This window comes from Phoxinus phoxinus (genome assembly GCF_949152265.1).
Source record: "Phoxinus phoxinus genome assembly, chromosome: 21".
Classification (NCBI taxonomy): Eukaryota; Metazoa; Chordata; class Actinopteri; order Cypriniformes; family Leuciscidae; genus Phoxinus; species Phoxinus phoxinus.
Window position 1 is genome coordinate 21,599,161 of NC_136896.1, and position 25,019 is coordinate 21,624,179.

The following is a 25,019-nucleotide window of genomic DNA, read 5'->3' on the forward strand; positions in this document are numbered from 1 at the left end:
AGGTCTTCCCCGGGGTCTCCTCCCGGTGGGACGCGCCCAGAACACCTCCCCGGGAAGGCGTACAGGAGGCATCCGGAACAGATGCCCGAGCCACCTCAGCTGACCCCTCTCGATGCGGAGGAGGAGCGGCTCTACTCTGAGCTCCTCCCGAGTGACCGAGCTTCTCACCCTATCTCTAAGGGATCGCCCAGCCACCCTGCGGAGAAAGCTCATTTCGGCCGCCTGTATCCGGGATCTTGTCCTTTCGGTCATGACCCACAGCTCATGACCATAGGTGAGAGTAGGAACGTAGATTGACCGGTAAATCGAGAGCTTCGCCTTGCGGCTCAGCTCTATCTTCACCACGACAGACCGGTACATCGACCGCATTACTGCAGAAGCTGCACCGATCCATCTGTCAATCTCCCGTTCCATCCTTCCCTCACTCGTGAACAAAACCCCAAGATACTTGAACTCCTCCACTTGAGGCAGGAACTCTCCTCCAACCTGAAGAAGGCAAGCCACCTTTTTCCGACTGAGGACCATGGCCTCGGATTTGGAGGTGCTGATTCTCATCCCAGCCGCTTCACACTCGGCTGCAAACCGTCCCAGTGCATGCTGAAGGTCCTGGTCTGAAGGGGCCAACACGACAACATCCTCTGCAAAGAGCATAGACGAAATCGTGTTGTTCCCAAGCCCGACACCCTCCGGCCCCGGGCTGCGCCTAGAAATTCTGTCCATAAAATTATGAACAGATTCACAAAATTGTGTTTAAAACTCACTGTTGTATAAAATCATTATCACATTTTCAATCAGCCTGATATTCAGGAAAATAGGACTCTTGTGATATACAAAAAAAAAGTACTCATGAAGGGACATTTTTATTCATTATAGTGGCATTTTTGCCTCAAGCCCTAATTAATTTTTATCTCTTGTGTCGATTACCACAGTGTAACAAAATGTAATTTTCAGACACACACACAAAAACCTTCATATCGTCCCTTGATATCATACTGTACATGATAGACAAAGCTAGAAATAACAATAACTAGTTGTCAGAAAAACAATAGCCTACATGACTATATAGGCTACAGACAATTTATGAGCAATTAACTGACTGGCATGTCTTAGTCTTAGTTGAACTGTTGTGCATGACAAATAGGCTTCATATTAGATTTTATACAACTTTTCTTGTGCAAAAGACAAGAATTGAAGAGGCAACATATTATTAAATCATATTATTATTATAGCCTAGTGTCATTACATCCTCACTTAAAAAATACAAAAAAATCTCAAAATGGTTATAGCGTGATATGATTATTACTTACTGCCGAGCCAAGGGCTACCCGTCCCGTACAGCCTCGTTTTCATCCCAGTCAAAAAAATATAGCGTTACCCATAACAGGTCCAAATACTTCTTGGAGCAACTGTGATGATACGTCAGTGGGTGGCGGTAACGTGTAACCATCGCGCGCTACAGCAGACAGAGAGCAAGCGAAGAAGAGATTCAGGAGGGCCGTTTGAAAAGATCACACTGCGTGGAATATTTGTAACGCTCGAAAACTACACATTTTAGGATGTTTTAATACATTAAAAATCACGAAATGTTTTATTCATTATGATCAAAGGACCTCAAGGTAAGGTAAATATTTTTCTTTTTGTGTTTTTTGTCTAACCTTATGCGAGCAGTTCGTGTTTAAAGTTTTAACGTTAGCGCTTTTGTGTTTTATACTTTTAATTATTACTACACTCGCCGGATGTTGTCGTTTTTTAAATGTGTTTAACAGTGCAAATGTTTCACTCCATAATAATTCAATCGATCATATCCTTATGATAATATCCGCATTTTATTATTTTCTTTTATCCAATTATCAGGTATTAAGTGGCGTAACGTTAGTCTATTATCATATTTTTATATAACATGCTAACATGTTAAAGATCATAAATAAACAAAGCTATAAAAAAAAGTCCATAAAAAACTAACTAACGAAAGATCGATATTATGAATTATGATCTAACGTCAAATGTAACGTTAGATTGTAACTTAGTGCATCAGAATATTATAGCGATATTGTATCCACTCCTAGTTAATGAAGACCTCAGCTAATGTAACGTTATATTCTGTATTATGTATTATGATCCTTTCAAATTGTCAATATCATCATGAAATTCAAACATTATGAACTTGTTAGTTAACGTAGCTAGAAAAATGAACTATAGAGAGGAGCATTTTGATGATTAACGTTACATCGTTATAATTAACACGTTTTAAGACAGCTGCCATTTCAACGTTTATGTTTTAAAAAACAAATGTGAGTTGGCAAGAAAGGAAAGCAAATTTTAATATTTTAATAATGTTTATGAAGACAAACATTTTTCAATTGTGGATTAACTTGCATGTATTAATTTGTTCACCACAAGACTAAGTTAGTCATGTTTGCTAACAAAATAGGGTACATTTTGACTTCATGCAGACTTTCACCTGTTTCTTAACAGGTACAAAGTGAGAGGGTTTCTTGTATAGTTTACCGCATTAGTTGAGAGAATTTTGACATGTAGTGGAAATATTTCCGGAGGAACTGATATCGAATTGGATTGATATCGAATTGAACCAGTGAGTCAACAGAGTTCTGTACTGTTTGATATTGTTTGATACCCAAAACCAGTTAAAACGGTCTATGTCTAGTAGTTAAAACTGGCTACCAAGAGACCAGTGAAAAGACGAGCAGAAAAAAGAGGCGAGTTTATTGAATGAATCATCTAGTTGTCTGTTTCAACTGTCAAGACTTCGTCTAAGCAGCACAAATTCAACATATTAGCTATGCCAAAGAAGAAGAAGAAAATATATACTACTTTTTCACTACACCTGTGATTTTTAAAACCTTTGAGACATTCCCTTTATTTGTGAAGGCAACACATCACACGACATAAAATGAAACAAGAGCAAGCAAAATAACACAGTGGCTAGAATGCATTTTGGAACTCGAGGTATGAGGAATTTGGGAATTAATCCTAAAATGTGATTTTATCATTATTATTTTTTTAAAGCTGCAGTCCATAACTTTTGTTTGGTTAAAAATGATCCAAAATAATGTTTTGAGCAAGTACATAACCAGCCAGTGTTCAAACTATCTGCTTGGCTTGCCTTAGCTCAATTCAAACCGGTAAGCTTGTAATAATGTTTTTAATTCCAGTGGCACTGGTGGATTTCTGTGGGAAATTCGAGCATGTATTTGAGTCATTACGTCACATCTGTACACATAAAGGTGTCTCGGCTAGTAGGCTATGTTGTGTGTGAGGATGTTGGAGGTGGAGATTTATAACCTTTTCTCACAGCACTTGATATTATTAAACTTATCAATTTGATGGCGGATCCAGGAAGGTTCAAACGACAATAACCAGTGACAACTGGAGATTCACCTGTTGTAAAATGCAATAGACTTCGGACTTTGGGGTGGCTACAGAAACAAAGAGACTGCAACCGGGCCCATGCAAAAACAAAATACTAAATATCGGAAGGGCATTACATGTAGTCAGGCAATGCTTATGTTGTTAACATTAACAATTTGAGAACAAAGTATAATTTGCACTCTTTGATGTAATATGATAAGCGATCGTTAAATTTAATCAGTGCGATTTATTGCAATGCTTTTTCCCCTTAGTTGGCCAGAACAAAAGTGGATGTTACTTACTTGTTCAGATGACATTTTCCAGTGAAAATTCTTATGTTGGTCATACTACCAAAAAGTAGAATCTGTGATTCCGAATGACAGTATCCACACCGGCGCGGTGACATAACATAGCCTACAGCCGTACTACATTCTCCTCAAAACATTGGATTCATCCGCGCTGTGCCGTGCCGAGGAACAACCCGCGTAAAGTTGATAATTCTGAAATAACTGCAGTTGCAGATTTCGAACAGAGACTGCGACAAAGAGGAAAACCTACGGACTGCAGCTTTAAATAAGTCTTGTGCTCACCAAGGCTGCATTTATGTGATGAATAATACAGTAAAAACGGTAATATTGTGAAATATTATTACAATTTAAAAGAAATTGTTTCTATTTGATTATAATTTAAAATGTAATTTATTGCTGTGATGTCAAAGGTGAATTTTCAGCTCTTCTTCAGTATCATATGATCCGTCAGAAATCCGATTGACCAAGTTTCAAGTCTTTAGGTTTGGTTTTAGGGCACAAAACCAATAGGGTTTCTAGCATTTGCACTTCAACTTACAATAATGAATAAAGCAATTCAGTAATTTTTGAAGGCCCCCATAGATTAACTAACATGCATATAAACACCCATACACTTGTTTCAGTTAAAAAAATGACAGGAGATCTCTTTGGTGGTGTGAGGAGCCAATCCTTCTACCTCCATGATGTGAAGAGACATCAGTCTGCCACACTCACTGACATCATCATCCGTCTGGGAGGGGTGAGTGATACAATTTTTGTCGTTCATCTGTACAGGACAAAGCAGGAAATTGTAGTAATGGTATCCCCTATATGCAAAGTGATGTTAAATAGTGAATCACATTCTGTCTTTTGATTGTTTCGTATAGAAAGTAGACAGTTTCCTCACTAAGGATGTGAATGTGGTCGTGACGGGCACTAAAGAAGCTCATAGTGATTTGCCGGTGGATAGTTCATGTACTGCAGGAGGGAAACAATCTGGAACCCCCAAGCGTCCGGTATGTACCCAATCTCGTCATACGTTATAGGTGTCTTTAGCTACTATGTACTTACATAAGTACATTGTACCTAACATTTTTGTGTGTTTGTCTGTTTATGTTGTATTGCAAAACACTTTTCACCCAAAAATTTAAATTATCCCATAATTTACTCTCCTTCGAGCCATCTTAGGTGTATATGACTTTCTTCTTTCAGCCAAACACAGAGTTAGGCCATATAAAAAAATATCCTGGCGTTTATGTCTTCAAACCAAACTTGGGGCTTCAGCCGGCAACGTTTAAATCCCGTCTGGCTAGCGCACTTCCCATAATGTTTACGCATTAGGTCAGTAGGCGGAGAGTAGGGGGTCTTTAGTGGTTCTTCAAACACATTCAACCACATGAGCAAAACTACGAAAGCAATCCGGTCGAATGCGCTTTCAACTATCTCTGGAAGTGGTCGACAGTGGATAAGCTCAAAACGTTTTAGACCCTGTTCACACCTGTTTAACTTCATCCACTTGTGATCGGATTGACGAAAACGTGTTTTAATACCAGGTGTAAACAGGGCCTTAGATTTTGAAGGCCAAAAAAAGCGTATCCATACATCATGAATGTGTTATTTAGTGGTTTTCAAACTGGGATATGTGAGGTGACAGGGGGTACTTGAACAAAATGCTGAGTTTTGCTGTTCATTTAATTATTCTACCCTACCTTAAAATAACATTAAAACTGAGCATGTGTTTCTAACAAGTAAAATGCAATAAATGCATGACATCCAGTTAAATTACCTTATCAAAACTGCATCCACACAAGCACCGTGTATATGATAGGTTTCATGCAGAGTATGCTGCCTTTCCTTAGCAAATCACGCTACATTACTGCTGTTCTCGAAAAGTGACAATGACAATGTGAAGGGCTGAAGGCCAAGTATGGTAACCCATACTCAGAATTTGTTTTAAAGAATTAAAATTTTTATTTAAAAAAAATTAAATAAAGGATTAAAAGGAATATAAGGGAATAAACAAGAAATAGAATGGTAAAAGTTGTCCAGGTCTAATTATAGCCTAGTGGTGAGGTAATCCATTTAAACTCTTTGCAAATAATATTTTATTTAAAAATATGCACATTCACTCTTGTTTCTATGTATAATATGTAAAAAAAAAACTATAAACATCTTGTCTCATCTTGTCTTGTCTCATCACATTCAGTCATGAATGACTCCATTTAAATGATCATAGACAGTCTTTTTAACCACACAGTATCATTATTTCTGTGTTACAAATATTCAAATGATCACAGAAGTACTTATAGTTAGGATATAAACACTGTTGCCTATGGTAGCGATCAAAATGGAGTAAATCACCTTTTGAAAGTAACTTGGTGCATCAAATAACGATTGTAGATATCATTGTTACGCCACTAGGTGGCGACAAGTGACTGTTAAAAAATGTGTTTGGCATTCCTATTCATTCAAGAGTTTCATTCAAAAACGCTGAATCATCCAGTAATAAAAAAAGTATTTCTGAATCATTCATTCAAACTGATTTGTTGAAGTAATTTATTCAAATTAATTAAGCATTTAAATACACTGCAGCAATTCATATTTTGTCAGAGACTCTAGTAAGTTACATGTTATTTTGTTTAGTTGTCTGTACATAATTGTGGGAGAATCGTGATCTCTATTTGAAATAAATCATGATTCTCAATTAATACTCAATTTATAATCACAATTCTCAGCTTTTGTTCTTGTCTAATATATATATTGGATAATGTGCAGCCAGTCTGTTACTATGCGATGGAGTTTAAGGGGGCTCCTGAATCCTGATTCCTCCTAAGGTCGCTTTCTAAAACCTGAACATCTCAGGCAGTTGTTTTTTAGGCCACATTCACCTTCGTCTTTTTTCATAGGAAAAAGATGGAAAGCTGCTTTGAAATGGTATATTGAAAACGCTATAGAAGTGAACTGAAATATTTCAAAAGTTTTGCACAGGGATGTTTAGTAACTAAAAATGACTTTTAAATGCCTTTTCTCCTCAAGGTATGTGGCAGTCGTGGAAGAGCGTTACTGGAAAAAGCCATCCACAGCAATGTAAGTCCACACCTGAATTTATGTGTGGAAAATCCTTCTTTATTTTACTTTAATGCAATGCGAGCATTTGGTCCTACTTGTCATCTCAAAGTTAATCCTTCATAATCTTCATTATATAAAGTTTTTGGATTTGAAAAATATAAATCAATGATGTGACAATAGGTAAATAGGTCAATTTGTGATGTGACCATGTAGCCTATACTGTCAGATTATATAAGAACATATATAAGAACATTTACTATAGTGGTCTCTGCCTTTTGAACCCACCTGAATTTTGTACCAAATGTCTGGTAGCCAGTACATTTTTTGATGTTTCAAAACATGACTAGTATAATAAAAAACCTGGCTGTCCTTCAGTTTTTTTGATTTGTCATCAGAATAAGCCAGTGTTGTTGACCGTTGAATGTTTGTTGTTGTTGCAGGAGAAGTATCAGAGCAGTGTGCTGGCTAATGCTCGCTCATGGGGAGTCAAGGTCTACAGTGTAGACGGTATCCTTTCATGCAACTGCTGCCAATGAGCACTTGAAAATATGTATATCAGTCAATATTCAGTCACAAAGCTGCTTTAGTATGGAAGTAAAATAATGACAAATGTTTTTGAAATATAAAAGCCTGTTGAACTGCACTACTTGAAAAAAATATGCATTGCATTAACCATGCTTGCATTTTAATGCAATGTATTTTTAGGGCTTGCATTTTTATGGGCTGAAATTCAACATGGTTGTATATTTAAGCTGTGAATATTTCAATTCAAAACATTTCAAACACATTTTCATTCATAAAAAATCAATAATCCATATTCACCTTTCATATTTCACTTCCAAAAAATACAACCTATAATATTCAACGGGCAATTTTCGGTCCACTTTATTTCGTTTTACAAATTCAGTGCTTCAAATTAGTCAGTAAATTTAACATTGACATCCAGGAACTGCAGGAAAAGCAGTAGATTACCGAGCATAATCCCCATCTGCTGTTAGTCGCCCTCACCAGCAGAGGGTGCAAGCGCGTGTTGTTGACGAAGACCAGAGCAACAGTTAGAGCAAGCCATTCATTCATAAAAACTGAATTTTAGAAATATAAGTGTATTTGTGATTATTATGAGGGCTGTTTTTATGTTTAATTCAGTGTCTTCACGGTCCTTGTGTAGCCTACATGCATCTTTCTCTACCGTGAACGAGAACAAACAAATGTGCAGAACAAATGTTACATTTGAGGTAGACATATATTTCTCTTGGTTGTTTAGTTGCCTTAACTTTATATATCGCGGCGATGTGCTGCAGTAGGCTACTGGGTTTCCCTCAATAATTCAGGATTGCTGGACATATTAAACGCTTAACGTAGCTTAACTACAGTGATATAAAAGACCAAACTCGCACCTTATTGAGAAGGCTGTACTATGGCTACAGGCAAGCAGACTCAGAATATGAACTTAACGCGCAAGCAAAGTTTCACGCTAAGCGTTTCCCAGTTATATTTGGTTATGACGTTGGCTTGACGTTGGACATTCGCACATTTATGGACCGTCTCTAAAGTTGCATACGACATTAGGCTACACACGTTTCTAACTTCAATAGCAAACTTCTATTTATGAATAAATATAAAAAATGTAAAAGGTGTGCATCACGTCTGACACCTACATGAACACTTACAGTTGTTTTTATGACTGCAAGTCATTCTCTTCCAATGCTATTGAAGTTAGTAACGCAATGTCGTATGTAACTTTAGAGACGGTCCCTAAATGTGTGAATGTCCAATGTCAAGCCAACTTTATAGCCAGTATTACTGGGAAACGCGTGAAACTTTGCGTGTTAAGTTCATATTCTGAGTCCATCTGCTTGCCTGTAGCCATATAGTACAGCCTTCTCAATATGGTGCGAGTTTGGTCTTTTATAATATCACTGTATTAGTCCATTAAGATACGTTAAGCGTTTTATATGTCCAGCAAGCCTGAATTATTGAGGTAAACCCGCGCAGCACATCATCGCGATATAAAGTTAAGGCAACTAAAGTTAAACAACCAAGAGAAATATGTCTACCTCAAATGTAACATTTGTTCTGTACATCAGCATCGAGGGAATAACATTATGATCTTGTTCACGGTAGAGAAAGATGCATGTAGGCTACATAGTGACCGTGAAGACACTGAATTAAACATAAAAACAGTCCTCATAATAATCACAAATACTCTTACATTTCTATAAATCAGTTTTTATGAATGAATGAATGAATGGCTTGCTCTGGTCTTCAACAACACACGCTTGCACCCCCTGCTGGTGAGGTTGATTAACAGCAGATGGAGAGTATTGCCTGTTGAATATTATAGGTTGTATTTTTAAACAGTTTGAATATTTTGGAAGTGAAATACGAAAGGTGAAAATGGATTATTGCATTTTTATGAAATGTTTTGAATTGAAATATTCACAGCTTAAATATACAACCATGTTGAATTTCAGCCCATAAAAATGCAATCCCTAAAAATACAATGCATTAAAATGCAAGCATGGTTAATGCAATGCATATTTTTTTCAAGTAGTGCAATTCAACAGGCTTTTTCATTTCAAAAACATTTGCCATACTTTAGGCCATGTTCACTCACAGCAGCAGAATACGGATGTCAGTCTTGTATTTGCGTCCTTAAAGGGACAGTTCACCCAAAAATATAAATTCTGTCAGTAATTACTCTTTCGTTCATCTTCGGAACACAAATAAGATATTTTTTATTAAATCTGAGAGCTGGTCTCACTCCTCCATAGGCTCTTATTCTAGTTGAAAGTTGCCGGCCTAGAAAGTTAGTACAAACATTGTTAAAATAGTCTAAGTGACTACAGTGGCTCAACCATAAGTTTATCAGACGAGAATACTTTTTATGTGCAAAAACACACACAAAAATAACAACTTTATTTAACTATTCATTTCTCCTGTGTGGGCCTCTGGGTGAGTTCTCAAAAAAAAAAAAAACGTGTGTAACTGCGCAGCGCTTCTGGGTTGTTCGTCAGAACGTAGGCTAATTATTGGCCAGCATCACACACGCGACCAGTGTAATTTTTGGGTATACTAACCCTTTAATACGGTTATGGGAGTAACAACCGCTTTCTATATCCAAACTCGCACGCATACTCTCAACCGCATTCTTGGAATACTCTCGCTGAGTGAACTCAACCGGACTGGACTAAATTGTTTTTTGTTACGTCATACAGTGTGAGAGAGTCACTCTGCGCTGCACAAATGCGTGTCTACCGTGTGTGGTATTTTGGAGTTTAAAAGCCTAATTCCATTTTTCACTTTGATTATACTATAGCTAGTTTTTTTATTTATTTTAAGAATTGACTATTTATGTTTCATGAACATACCGGTAGTCAAATGGTTTGGGAAGTATCAGCAGTTTCAATATTCAGGCGAACTCTTCTTTTCTTGACCCTGTGGCAACTGTAAATAGCTTTCCATATGATGTGTTGCGTAAAGGGTATTACAATTGTTTTTAGATAATCTTCAGTCAGAGGTCTGTCACATACCATTTAACTTTTTCTCCGCCATTGACAGAAATGTCTGTCTTTTCGTGTTTTCACTGTTATACGATAGGGGGCGCTGTTAGGCCTCTTTTAATAGAGTACTGAATCTCATCAAAAGACATGTGAAGAAGCAGCAGAAACGAGCGATATGTAGCCAAAGCAGACGCATATGTAAAATAACGAGATCATCAACATTAAACTGCATCTAAATCAAAACTGCCTAATGTTACTGAATGAAATGTCGATCCAGGAGGAACTATAGGACTGTGCAAGCTTTGGGGCTGTTGATGGACTTAATCTACTCCGTCTATGTTTTTATCATCGTTCAGAATCTGGATCTCAATCTGAATGTAGTCTTTCACAAAAATGTGATTTTCTCAGCTTTTTGCTCAAAATGTTGCTTTTTTTTTAAATGAAACGTACCCACATTTAAGTTTTTGGTAAAAAAGGAATGCATGAAGCTAGAATTTTTTTTTTTTTTTTTTTTAGCAGAGGGTCTGTTGTTTCTTTAGATATATTGCATATTCAGATATTCATAAAACAATATATTCTGGGGGCCATGAAACTTTTGTGAAAATGGCCAGAAATGCTAGCAGTGGCTGGCAATTTTACATCCCTGGCTCTTAAAGTAGTACATTTCCTTATTAAGCCTGGCCTGGGTGTGTTAGCCAACGAACTCAAACGTTTTCTTGCCCTGCACTGCACAGCATTAAAATTAACAGAAAATAATGCCACGTTTTTTATAATTGCCACAAAAAACCCCACAGCATAGCAATTTATTTGAGTGCTAATGAATGGTCTTCTTACAAGAAATCAACACCATATACAATTTGATTTTAAAGTTCGGTGAATGTGAAATACTAATATGTACAAGTAGGATTATATTGTGGACCCCTATTATTAAATAAGCTATGCTATATTATGAGTTAGAAGCACATTATTTTCTTATGACTGTACTTTCTGGGGTTTTTTTCTTTAACCTAAATGACAGAATTTCTAAAGTTTATCAATCATCTGAATCAGAAAATGAGGACAGCTAAGGTAATGTACTGTGCGTAATTTATTGTTTACTGTCAAACATGAGTTTCTTCTTCGCACAAACTGATTTCACACACTTTTTTTCCAAACAGAAAAAAAGCAGCAAACTTACAGCTCTTCATGTTAAAGGTTCGTAAACTACATAAACATGTACTTGTTGTAAATATAAGACTAGCTTTAATATTTTTTGCACACCTCTATACCTGAGAAACCTGAGTGTAGAGGTGGCATATGCTGTGGAGTGATAATACTGAGTGTCTTCACACAGCTGGAGTCTTGAAGGGTCCTTATCTGAAAGTGGAAGACTTCAGTCGGTGAGTTTTAGCCCTAAGTCTTATTCTCTTAACCCTATTTTCAGTTTAGATGGTATTTTAGGTACTTTATACCAGTTTATTGTACCTAATTAAAAAATGTGTTCAAATGTCAACTGAAATATTACAGAGGTTGTTTCAGCCTCTTGTACTGTGATCAAATAATGAGTCAAGATGGTGTCTGTCGTGGCTGATATCCTTTTTGTTTCTTTCAAGACTGGAAATGGGATGTCAAGTCCTGTATATTGCATTGTGTACAGTTTTTTTTTGTAGATCATACTGAAAACTGCAGAAATATTATGAGTAGTATGTTATTCCAATCAAAGCCAGTGTCAGTTATTTTTATTAGGTTGTTTTAATATATCTTTATCTTTAAAATCCTATTAACTCTCTGTTTTTAATATACACAGTTAGGTATATTTGACATTGTGAAACTTTTTTTGGTCCCCATGCAGCCCCATTAACAAGGCTAATGTTTCAGCTCAGGTCACTGCAGTTTTAGTAAAGTTAATTATCAAAATGCACGGCGCATCCTAAGGGCCACCCTGAGGCCAGTCTGAAAGGTATCCCTTCCCTCCCCTGCAGAGGATCTGTGTGCACAGGGCAGCTCTCGGCTAATGAAAAGATCTATTGTGTTTAGCGCTGCTGCTGCAGACGTTGATCCAAATATACTAGATCCTGATGGATATGGGTGATTAAGCCCATATTATGCATTATACATTATACTGTACATATTACACCCACATAAAGACTACAAGAAATACTACAATAACTTGTAAATAGTCAGATGAAGTAGCATCATTTTTACTGTCTTCAGCAAAAAAAGAAATTTTCTTAAGTTTTCATTATTTGGCTGCACGTCCGATTTTGTCAAACGCGTTTAGGGAACCCTTCACAATAAATACTGTATGTTTACATACTTAAATGCAACAACTAACACATGATTAATACTTTTCAACATTTATCTGTTTTGCTTAATGTCAATTTCTACATACTGACATGATGTGAAACTTGATGTGTTATTGTAGTGGTTTCCTGTCAATACTATATCAGTATTATATCAGTGGCCCATTATGACACATTTACTTGCATGTAGAAAGTTCAATGTCTAAAGTTCACAAAACTTTTTACACAAGGACAACAGGACATTCTGAGATGAGATGCCAAATTTCATCCATTTCTAATGCTAGAGTATGATTTAACTAGAGGAAGCCTCTAAACATTTGAACTTTGTTTTGACATTTACTACTAAGATAAGAAACTGTATCATCAGCACCCGGCACATCTGTTCTTTCTCATTTTGAAATATTGTTGTTTATCTCTATCGTACCAAACTGCTTAGAACCTGCTCAGATCATTGCCAAGTTCTTGAACTCAAAACACAATAGTTTCACATGGCATTGTTTATTGGAGGCTCAAGTTTGATCATGACAGCAACACTGATGATGAATCAGGCTGGTTTACAGGTACACACACACACACACACACACACACACACACACACACACACACACACACACACACACACAAACAAACAATCCCTCACCCTGGCTCTTACAGAGTTTGTGAAGAATGCAGTTGGTCATTACAATTGTGTGCAATATCTTCAATATTACATTCACTGTGTTTCTGTGAGCATCACAATCTTACCTTATGGAGGCTAAGACCATTAATTTGCTAGTTTCGTGGTTTATTGCAAGGATTTATTTTCTTGTTGTAGGGATACACCGATACTATCGGTATCAGGCCCGGTACTGCACTTGTGTACTCGTACTCATTAAAATGCTGCAATACCAACAATCGATTCCAGACAGCGTGTCCATTACAGTGCTTGTGACAAAGAAACAGAACAAACAGATAGCAGAATGGATATATCAGAGAAGGATGCCTATAAAGTAAATGTATCTAAGTTACAGAATATTAAACAAATGAAATATTCACGCTACAGCTGCTGTGCGTGAGATGATAAGCGGCACAGACGCCCGAGCTTGTCGATCGCATCCCTTTTTCACAGACATCGCTGGAAAGTTTGCAGTTCCGTTAGGTTAACGGAAAAGAGATAGAGACCAAGAGAGAACTTCTGTTGCATGTTCTTGATTGATAATCGCTCACTCAGCACACGTGTGGATTACATTTGGATTAAAACTAAATCTTATGTGCAAGTAAAAACATAAATCGTTACATGGTTTTAGGTTTAATGAGTGGTTCCTCTCATTTCAGGAAGGAGGTACAATAATCACATGACTGTTTTCAATACGTTTTCGGTGCACAAACATCTGAAGAGCGTACCCAGAAAGCAGTCTCTCAGATGGCACGCATTTAATGTCTGCTTCCATGCACCTTGTGAGCTAGTATAGTCGCTCCAGTCCTAACCTTGCTTGAATGGACAAATTCACACACAATTGGGTCAAAATGCCTGTGTAGGCAGTAGAAACAAGTTATCATTGAGCCCTGCTGGAGAGGCTCTAAATATTCTCTGTGCTATTAAATTAAAGATAAAATATGATAGCAATAATATGAACAGTAACAGTAGCTAGCTCCTACAATACATTTTAACAGGCATAATTAGGAATGAAAAAAAATAACTGATAAGAATATCTATTTTCTAAGCCAACTAATTTGATTCATATTCTTTTGGTTTCTCTGCCCAATATTTGTAAAAAGTAAAAATGAAATGAAAATACAGGCATCGGTACTCTATCGGCAAGTGCTAAAAATGAAAGGATCGTATCGGACATAGTGTTGTTCTGATAATAGTGGTATGATATCGGTGCCCTACTAGTTAGACTGCACATCTTCCCCAAGTTAAGAAGGATAAAGAAAAACACAATCTTCCACACAGTGGTCTGTTGTTTTTTGTTTCAAGATGATTTGCTGTTGTTTTTTGTTTCAACTATTGGGAGATTAAACTCAACTCACAGTTATAATTCGTCATACGATTATGTCAGCTAATTGAAATATTTAAGGCTGAGTCTTTGGAGGCTGCATTCAAAGGACGTCTGAATCCAATAGTTAGCTTCGCTACCTGTTTCCTGAGATGCCTTCATCTGATTGATTTTTGAAGGCAGTATAGATGTATCCTTCACTGTCTTTGATATCCTGTGTGTTCCATTCTGTGACAGTAGGCGTGACATATGAAAGTTGTGGTTGGTGGCCATTTTGTGACATTCTTCTAAATATCTTCTTTTGTGTTCATCAGAAGAAAGAAATTCATAAAGGTTTGAAACAACTTGAGGATGAGTAAATGATGACAGAATTTTCATTAAGCGAAGTATTCATTTAATAAACGTGGATGCAGCATATTAGAGTCAACAGTGTGTCAGAATAGCTTGAAATGTTCTGTATCGTCCCATGCTAAATCTCAACTCAAAATTATTGCCCGTTTGGTACGTTACTGACAATTTAGTCATAACTTTGTCAGCTGCATAAAAAATATAGATTGGTCTAATTTAAATGTGAAAAGACTAATTACCCCTTTACTTGTCAGACTAGTATTCAATACAAATATACATATTTTTATCTGATATCTTGATGGTATCCATTACCTAATACTTTGCAATTTAAATGTTATGTTGTTTCTTATATTTTCAAAAACAAAAATCTGAGATATGAAGAGATGGGTAGACTTAGTGTCCTCAAATGAGATGACTTGTTCAAAGCAGATTGTCGTCTTTTTTTTTTTTATCTATGGTTTTGTTTTTTTATAAACAGGAAGTTCAGACCATTCTATGCACAGACTCTGAGTTTCCCAATGATGATTTACTCAGGCAAATATAGCCCTTTTGAGCCCCTCATTCCTCGTCAGTCTGGTAGAAGCAAGGATGAAGATCCCAGCAAGGACAATTTCAGGTACGTTCTTTGCTTTTTGAGAAGTTGGTAATCAAATCTACATTGTCACTTAAATCTGTAAGGTGTTTTTTTTTTTTTTTAGGAAGAAGGAAGAACCCACTAGCAGCTGCCAAAAGTTGCAGACTGTGCCACTTACAGCAAGCGCCACACCCAAAGGCCCAACTAAGAAAAGTTCAGGCTATTGCGAGTGCTGCCACATGCCATACAAAGACCAGTATGAGGTGAGTTAATTTGATATTTTGTTTGCAAAACATTTTATAGACTTAAGTGATAATTTAGTGTACCTGGGCTGAGTTTGCATGTTTTGATGTCCACATATTCTTGTTCAAGAAAATAAGATTAAGTAATTTTTAATTAAATGTTGTTTGGCTAATATTAAACACTGATTTGATCTGCTTTAAAGTGTAACCACATCAGGCCACTGGCACCCTCTGCAAGCATTTGTTATAATACATAATGTACATAAGATGATTTATATTATGTTATTTTTTTTATTTTTTTTTCAATGTTGTTCTATAAAACCCTATGACTACTTGCTTTTAATACTTTATTTGAACCAAATAGTATTGCCTCGTTATTATACGTATTTAAAGTCTTTTTAATTAGTTATTTTTATTACCACAAAAAATATCAGATTAGTCATCAAAATAATCAACGATTACTCGATTACCAAAGTAATCATTAGTGACAGCCTTAAAGTCCGCGTGAACCGGAAGTTGCAAACGACTTTTCTCAAGTGTTGTGACGCATTTCCGAGTGAAACGGAATATTGAACAGAGGGCAGGATTTTACTTCAGCGCTCCTCCTCTCCATCTCTCGCCCATAGCAGAGTAACGGTTTGAGGGAGTGGTTAAGCGATTAACCAACCCAAGTCGTCAAGCCTATGTCATCAGAAAAAGAACCATTCCAGACCGGAAGTAACTTTTCAGACTTTGATTAAAGATAACTTCGGCAAACAATTTTTTTCCGTGTATTAACTTGCACAGATTAATTGTTCACCACAAGACTAGTAATATCCGCTAACAAAGTAAATAGGGTCAATTTTGATTTCATGCCGACTTTAATATCAATGACCAGGAGGCACTGAAAATCATATCCAAACTTGCCTATGATCTGAAACAACGGATCTGAAAAATTCACGGTTTGGGTCATGTATGTTTTTTGCATCACTGATCGGATCAGAAGAAAAAAGTGAATTCATTACTTAAAGCTCACTTTGGGTATGTCGATACCACAGCAAAAACTGCTAGCCTAACTAATGAAGTTCAAACATTATTAAAGACAAGTGAACAGTGTGTAATAAAATAACAAATACACAAATTACAAGCATAAATGAATACTAAGTTACAAAGTCTGGCAGTAGTATTCAGGTACAGAAAAGGCCTAAATATAAAATAACACTTTGTTTACTGTAGAAATGAAATATAGATTTATCGTTGTTGAAGCTGTATTTTGTTGTTTTATTAACATTAATGACAGCAGCAGGAATATTAGGCTTCTGTCACTTTAGGACTGAGTGCACAGACCGAAAATACTGACACGCATCCGGTTTCTTTCTCAACTGTTCAATTAATCCGCGAATCGCATGCGTGCTGAACTGTGGGGCCTGGTCTGTACTAGGGCTGTCACTTTTGTGAGAAAATCATGTTTGATTTTTGAGACATAAGTGTTCGTTGAATCGATTGTAAAATCGATTTTCCATGTCTAAAGACGTTTCCATTTTCAACGCCAAATATAGACAAATCCACGGACAACTAACAGCATTAGGACGAACGTAAAGAGGGCGCTTGAGACGCGCACAAGTCAGCAATATTTCTGATGATTTATTGGCGTGAAGTTTCGTGCACAATGACAAACGGGAGTGCAACATTCTCGAAAAACAATAAGCAGAGTTGGACTGCCATAACATCAATGAAAAACATTCAACATGGCTGTGTTTACGATTAGAAATGTCAAACAAATTTCGCCTAGCTACGTAGGTGATTGTAGCCCGAATCTGTATATTTAATGCATGAGACTGTCTGAATACCGGCAGAATTCACATTTTTGTTGTAAAAGGAGACACATTATGCAGAAGTATAATTTGCTGTTATTGTAACGTCTGTCAGAGAGTTTGAAGTCTGCCCAGATGAAGAATAGGAAAGAGTGAAAACGAACTGATAGTTCCACGAGTCTTTTATTGATGTTTCCTCTCAGTTAAGCACACTCTTCACATACATGTCAAAGAGTGAATGTTAACAGGGAAAAGAAAACTCTCTCAAACACGCTACAAATCAAAGTAAGTAAACGCATTATAATAAAACAGCAGTAGAGTGGTCATCTTCCTCTTTGCGCGAGCATTCTCACTGTGCGTGGTGCGCGCTCACATAAGAACAGCACGCATACAATAATGTACGCCATAGAAGTCATCTTAAAGGCATATCAACATTAATATCATGAACACTACTTAACACTAGGTGGCCGTTACATTATGCGTGTTTGTCAGAGCCTGCAGTTGCTGTGTGACGCGCGTTCACTGCGGGCGTATCGTGACGAGCTGGACATGCTCCGAGAGAAGTCCATTAAAATGTATTCACTATTTTCGTTTTCGTTGTGTTGGTTGGTCCGAATCGATTGTGCGATCGATTTTCGAACGTAAAGTGACAGCCCTAGTCTGTACGGATCACGGGTCAGCTGCGATCCGTTGCACCCCTACTAAGATCTCATTTGATAGACATCAAATTCTTTCTTTGTTTTTGTTTTGTTTTTAGCACTTGCAATCTGAGATGCATCGTTCTTTCATTCAAAATGACAGTAACTATGCTGTAGTGGACCAACTAACCGCTGACATGAATGCTGGCTTTGTTTGTAATCCAAATCAAGAAGTGGATCCAACTCTAATCAAGTAAGGGCCTATTTTACAAAAGCTTTCTTTGATTGGAAGCAGTTCATGTGATTGACTTTCACTGTTGCCATGTTGACAGTACAACACTGAATGTTTCTCTGTTTTAACTCTTTTTACTCTTTTTCTTCAGGTCATCGGCAGACTTCCCTCCGTTACATTTGAATCATTTAACTGAGATGCAGAATGCTGTCAGTGAGGATGAAAAATTTCTGCAGACTCCACTGGTTGAAGTCTGTGGTCATGTACCGCCAATTACTGACATATTTTCTTCAGCTTTAGACAACAGAGAAAACTTTCGTGAACCTGGCCACAGTCCATCTGGTCAACAAAATGAGATCTCACATCTTGATAGAATTCAAAATAACTGCCCTGATCCTTTTGATCATGACAAATTAGGCCTATACATCAGCTGCACCACAAAGGTTCAAGACTTTCAATCTGGTGTTCTCTGCATGGATATAGTCCCACATCAGTTTTTCTCAAAATCCCAGTCTATAGAGAATAAACTCAAAAGCCTCTCTTCTGTCACACCCTCAGAAACTCAGTCTAAAATGCTCATCCTAAGCTCCTCCAGAGATGACAAAATCCCATGTACCATCTCTGTTGATGATTATGTCCCTGAAACTCAGGATCGATGTGAAAGTGGTCATGGTCGACTTGCATTGCATATGTCAGAGAGTATTGCAGGTGCTGTTCTCAACACAGTCTGCTCACAAAATCAAAAACAGAACCGGGACCAAGGTTCAAAAATGTGGTCAAACAGCCCGAAAATGCTACTCCACGGAAGGGAAGATTGTACTTCTGAAAGTTGTGGCCAGTTTGTGATGGAAAATAGAAAGCTGTCTTTGACAAAACGGTCGCTAAAATTGGCCCAAGATATTGTTGGGTCTCCAGAGTTTGGCCTCTCTTACTTTTCATTTCCCCATTTAGTACCATTTCCACATTTGTCAGATTACCAATTTTCTATAGTTAACTTTAAAAAGCGCTGCAGGTCCTTCACTCCAAGTCCAAAACTTGCAAAGAGAAGAAAGATCTGTCAAAGTGAAAAGCCAAAGCCATCCTGGAATCGCAGTGCTCCTAGGATAAGACAGTACTCATCTGTACTTTCCACCATTTCTTTTTTACCAGTCCCCAAGGTGGGTTTTGCAACAAAGATAAATAGTCGAACTGGAGGTGCCTTACCGGAAACCCATGAATCATCACTGAAAGAATCTTCTTTTGCAAAGCAGATCCCAACGCAGCCTTCCCTAAAATATTTTACTCCTCCCAATACCCACCATTTGTCTCAAGTTGACCAACAGGACAATGACGCAAGTCAAACTTGTATCCATGTTGAGCAGGCACATGAATCGTTTCCAATCAAAGATCCAGTGGAATCCCGAGTAACCACTTACTCATCTGATTCGGACCCTCCTCAGTTGGTTCCATTTTTCCATGAAGACCATCGACTCCAGTACCGTCAATATCATGATCCTCCAGAATTGTTTCCCGAAGATACCTCCCATACATCAGTAAGTAAAGCCTCAAACGGCTCATTCCAGTCACACTCCGGAGCCTCTGTTTGCATTGAATCGGCTCTGCTCCCTAACCTCACGTGGTCCACGGCCTCCTCAGAATCAGATTGGGACTCTGGACTCTTGTCGTGGATTGCGACTGCTGTTCCTCTTCAGGCTAAAGGGGGGCATGATGATCTGGGTCAGTTACTAGAAAAACCACACACTGCCATGCAGGATGGGAGCTATACATCACGGTTGTGCTCCATACTGCAACCCTCTTGATTTACATTTATAGGAATAATGTTGCACCAATACACGCAATAGGACAATTGCGATTTGATGAATTCAATCCTGAATCGGTCGATTCCCTGCTCTCCATTCTCATTAGTCACTCGTTTTCTCTCATTTTCACTTATACAATTAAATTAAGATTACTATCACCATTAGTTGAGAAATAAGACTTATTGACTGAATTGTTGTGAAAAGCTTTGTATTTTATGTAGAACATTTATTTATAGAGGTGGGCTTCTGTACACCTCTTTGCAGCGAATGTGTAAATAATCCCAGCGTTTTCCACATATGTTCTATTTGATAAAGATTGTTGTGATAATGAATCAGTCATGTCTTGCATCAACATTTATACATATTGTCAAGCATATCAGACATTCCATTTCAGTGTTATCTCACCACAACCAAGCAAACATAGTATTAATCAACAGTTGACAAGTATTTCATGCTCTCCTCTTCGAGTGACCTCCATGACGGCTCTTTTGGCTCTCTCTTTCCCTCGGTTTTGACCATGACTTTTCAGCAGCAATATCCGGGAACATGTGCTGGTATTGAGACTTTAATGAGGCTTTGCTGGAGGGGCATTATCCAATTAGTGTAAGTGCTGTGCCTGGCCTCTCTCCAGTTTAGAGGCAGTGTTGATGGGAGAACAATGCTGTGGTGGTTTTTGAAGAACACGCAGGGTAGAATACACTGTGAAGGCAGAAATGTCCTGTGGTTTTCATGAAGGTCTTTGAAGAATTTTGAGGTCATTTTTTATAAAACCTTTCCGATTTCCTGCAGATGTGCTTTAAAAGGTTTAGTGGTATGGCTTGCACAATGGACAGTGTTTTAATTATTCGATGCTAATTAATGTTTAATGTCATCTATTAGTGACAGAACTATGTGCATTCTTATGATTAGTTCTGAAAGGAGTATGTGGAGCATGTACCACTGCGGTCTCTGTAGCATGACCAAAATCATGAACTTGTATGATTTTCCATAAACACTGGATATTAGCCTTATAAAGAAGGCCTATGGGCAATTATACATGTTTTAAGACTAATTCCTGAATAAATGAGTTCTACAATATATTTTTTATTATATATTTGTTACTGTATTATGTCCATTTTTATGGTATTTGTACAGTGCTATATTAAAAGCTGTTTACTTCAAGAAGATACTAATTTAGTATTGAGTTTTATGCATTTTTATTAAAATCAGACAAAATGGTCAGTTTGTGTGCTTATTTATGTAAAACATTGACTTGTTGAATGATGTTGTCTCCTAATGTTTGCTAGTCTTAAGTTTCAGGTACGGGTAGATATTTGTTTATTACAGGGTGTTTTTTATGAATGGACTGTTATGTTGAAGGAGCTATAGGGCAATGGCAAGTGTTTGATTATTATTATATACACATTAATAATTTCTTCTGTAATTTATGCCATTATTGAAATAAATAATCTGTAGATTAGATATGTTTTTAGTAATTCTATTATGGATAATCAGTCAATGCTTAGTAATACTGTAGTGACTCACAGGTATGGGAGGGCATATTGCCATGTGTTTTTATAAATCATGTATTGTGGTAATAACAAGTATTCTTTCAAATGAATTTGAATACCATGTAATTCAACCGTCCCCACGCTATAAGAGATAGTGTATTCCACAATGAAATGTACTTGGCCTGACCTTTCATTTTCAATGTGACATATGAACATTAGGAACTTCCAGACAATGAAAATGTAAGTTTTTTTTTTTTTTCGCACAACTGACTTAGAAATTGACGTTTTAAGAAAACTGCACTTACACCATATGCATATTGAAATGTGTCCATATATCATTTTTATTTAATTCAACAAAGTAGTCAACATGCAGTGTATTGTGTGCAGTTAGCAGCATGCAATTGTCCCATTCAGCCATACGTTCTTGATAAAAATGTGTATGCTAGCCTACAATAGGAAATCCCATGCCCCGATCTGTCTTTCCCATGTTCCCTAAATAGTGTGCCATGTGCTGTTCACTATAGTCTATGAATGATTTAGAGTGTTGGAGATGGGAAAGGTTTTAAAGTAACTAAGGGTTAGTACAGATCGATTTAGTCCTCAGGCATGAGAGATATTGCTGAGGACGAGAATATTTGATATGCTTTTATCTCTCAGATGACGTGATCTCACTCTCGCTCACACAGAAGTACTTGCGCGTGACAACTGTAATATAGGCCTATTTGCTATAGCATAGTATCTAGTTATGCTATATATATGTAGGCTATATATAAATACAGTATAACAAAATTTTTCGTTTTATATAATTATGTGATAGGCCTATGCGTGTATTGCTGAGTTTTGTTCATTTTGCATTGTAATATTTTTATACATAATATTTGTTCCAGGTTCCAGAAGTGGAATCTGATGTTGCATGTGAGTGCGGTGTGAAGTGAAGGGGAGGAGAAGAGAAGAGAGGAGAGTGGGAGGAGGTACGGATGGGAGTCCCGCAGAAGGAGCGTTTCAATCCCAACATGAATTCCGCCCGCAATCTCTGACCGACAACACGCCTACAAAAGCGGACACTTTCTAAACTCTTTCCCGTCAGCGTCGTCTTGTTTCCCACGGATGCCCTTAACGTCGTCCTCGTGACTTGTTGTGCAAAACGGAACGAGGCGGTAAATGTCGCGTTTCGAATCTTTTCGCTCCGGTTGAAGCCGCAGGAGTATGTGATCATGTTGGCGACGCGCTGCCTCCTCCTGTGGGCTGCGATTACCGCGCGACTCGCCGTGACAGGTGAGCGACGGACGCCGCGTTGGGAGCGGATTCGTGATATTAGTATAAGCTCCATGGGTGTAGCTATTTATGTAGGCTATAATGTGCGCCTACAGGTGCAACGAATTCTTAGTTTCACGGATGGCCCCGTTTTCTATCACGGGCATGGCTGTGAATTTTCAGTGTCGCGTCAGAATACGCAAATGATGCCGCAGGCTAGATAAAGTGTAGCTGCAAACGCATTAGAATTACTAATACATCGAATCATGGCTTTGACGGTTGTCGTGCAGGTTTTTTTATGAATGTGTCCTATATTGAAAGGCTGGGGCAGCAGCATCAAACGGGACGGAGCGGAACGGGGACGCGAGCAGAACGCGTTTGCGGAGGAGCGCACGAAGCCTCAGCGCCTGCTGCAGCGAACTGACGCGGAGGAGGAGCTGCCGCACGGGCACTTGGGTACCCTAGTGAAGAGTGATGCTGATGGAGCGCATGTAAGTAGCTAACTCCACCGATACATAAAAAAATAAAAACCGACTCCATTTACGTTCTTAATGCTCATGTTGTCGTATTGTTTACGGTCCACGTGGCTCGTTATTCCAGTGAAAACCAAGCATCTTTTTTCCTCCTAAACTTTAACCAAAATATAGCCTAATAATTGTCTCTGAAATTACTTTACTCTTTGGCTGATTTCACCAAACCCTCTTATTTTTCATCCCCTCCCTTCCATCCACCATCCACCTGCCCCGTCCTAATTTGCGTATCACCTGAGTGTACAGCTTTTGATGAAGAACTTATCGAGTGCGAATAAAATAGCTACTAGTATATTTTTTTCAAAGCCGGCATAAAAAGTTGCGATGTAATGTAGGCTATAGCTATCTTTTAGACCACTGTCCAATCAGTTCCCCATTTTTTTTTTTTTCAAAGTCATTTCTCACTTTGAGACATTACATTTAGGATGTTTAATGTTGTGAATAGCCTACTCTTTCATGTTTTATTATTTTTTTAAAGAGGCCATTAATTGAAAATTCTAGTTTTGTGGCTTTTGTGTGTGTGTAAATGAAATATTTTGCTCAATTTGTTAATGCGTCTGGCTGCCAATAACATGGTATTCTCAGCTCTTTGCTCATCTCTCCATCTGGACCTGCTGCACCAGATGCAATCCAAAAATGTACAAAAATATCAGAATCTTCCAAATGCCATGCATCATATTGATTGACTGATATGTATATATTTTGACTGATATTTTTAAGGGATTGATCCCTAAATCAATGAATTTGACTCCCAATATCATGGATATATACCTATGGCCTTGATAAAAAATAAAAAATAAAAACATTCTTTGCAAACTCCATCTGTTATGAAGACTATAGAGCAGAGAGAGAATTGGCATCAAGCCCTTTTCAGCGAGGTAAAGTGCACATTAAAGGTTATACTTGTAAATGTATACTTTAATGTAATATTGACTTCTTCCTGTGGAGGAGTGGAATGTAAACAGCTGGAGAAGAGTAAACGGGCCTGTCTCCGTGCAGGTTTAGACTCAATCTGTGTGACTGAATAATGAAGGGTTAGTTCACCCAAAAATGTTATCATTTACCTCATCTTTGAAACACTAATGAAGATAATGTAATAAAACCTGAGAGATTTATGTCCCTCTATTGAAAAGCATGTTACCAAAACTTTGCAGATTCAAAACATTTATATAAACACTCTTAACATAATCCATATGAATCAAGTAGTCTTCTGAAGGAAGCTCAACATTGACACGTGAAAACAAACCTTATTTGGTTCTAGTTAGGCGTCAAGCAAGCATGTTTGGAGCTTCCGTTTACCATATTTGTTGTCATGTTTGTGAGTCAATCAATGGTTATATGTGAATATAACCATTGATTATAACCAAACAGTTAACTGGTCCCATTGACTTCCATAGTATTTTTTTTCCTACTATGGAAGTCAATGGGACCAGTTAACTGTTTGGTTACGAACATTCTTCAAAATATCTTCCTTTGTGTTCAGCAGAAGAAAGAAATTCATACAGGTTTGAAACAACTTGATGGTGAGTATATGATGACAGAATTTTCATATTAAAGTGAACTATCCCTTTAAATCTGTTCATCATATAAAGCGATTGTGTTAATATCAGTACATTACATGCAGTTTTTT

The 25,019-nt window shown here is 37.5% G+C and overlaps 2 protein-coding genes across 4 annotated transcripts in view; both read left to right on the top strand.

The window, feature by feature from the left end:
* Positions 1-1,392: 1,392 nt before the first annotated feature.
* On the top strand, positions 1,393-21,335 carry dbf4b (DBF4B-CDC7 kinase regulatory subunit). Of its 2 annotated transcripts, none has more exons than XM_079594979.1 (12): positions 1,393-1,621; positions 4,301-4,416; positions 4,544-4,672; positions 6,693-6,743; positions 7,166-7,232; positions 11,247-11,296; positions 11,386-11,422; positions 11,562-11,607; positions 15,316-15,453; positions 15,536-15,674; positions 18,204-18,337; positions 18,468-21,335. In XM_079594979.1, the coding sequence occupies exons 2-12, from the start codon at positions 4,309-4,311 to the stop codon at positions 20,113-20,115; spliced, it is 2,547 nt and encodes an 848-aa protein (XP_079451105.1). In that variant the 5' UTR covers positions 1,393-1,621; positions 4,301-4,308; the 3' UTR covers positions 20,116-21,335. The 2 variants fall into 2 exon arrangements, with proteins under 2 accessions (XP_079451105.1, XP_079451104.1); XM_079594978.1 differs by having other exon boundaries at positions 1,422-1,616.
* A 1,206-nt stretch (positions 21,336-22,541) lies between these two features.
* adam11 (ADAM metallopeptidase domain 11) overlaps positions 22,542-25,019 on the top strand; it is a 54,024-nt gene continuing 51,546 nt past the window's right edge. Inside the window, exons 1-2 of one of the 2 annotated variants that reach the window (XM_079595216.1) lie at positions 22,542-22,880; positions 23,181-23,350. In XM_079595216.1, the coding sequence (XP_079451342.1) occupies positions 22,820-22,880; positions 23,181-23,350 (231 nt within the window). In that variant the 5' untranslated portion in view covers positions 22,542-22,819. The remainder of the gene's footprint in view (positions 22,881-23,180; positions 23,351-25,019) is intronic. The other variant, XM_079595217.1, reaches the window with a different exon arrangement.

Bases quoted from the DNA above. Each gene is read 5' to 3' on its own strand.
- dbf4b (XM_079594978.1), top strand. The intron at 6,744-7,165 runs GTAAGTCCACAC...TTGTTGTTGCAG, and splicing joins AAAAAGCCATCCACAGCAAT to GAGAAGTATCAGAGCAGTGT. The intron at 15,675-18,203 runs GTGAGTTAATTT...TTTTGTTTTTAG, and splicing joins CATACAAAGACCAGTATGAG to CACTTGCAATCTGAGATGCA.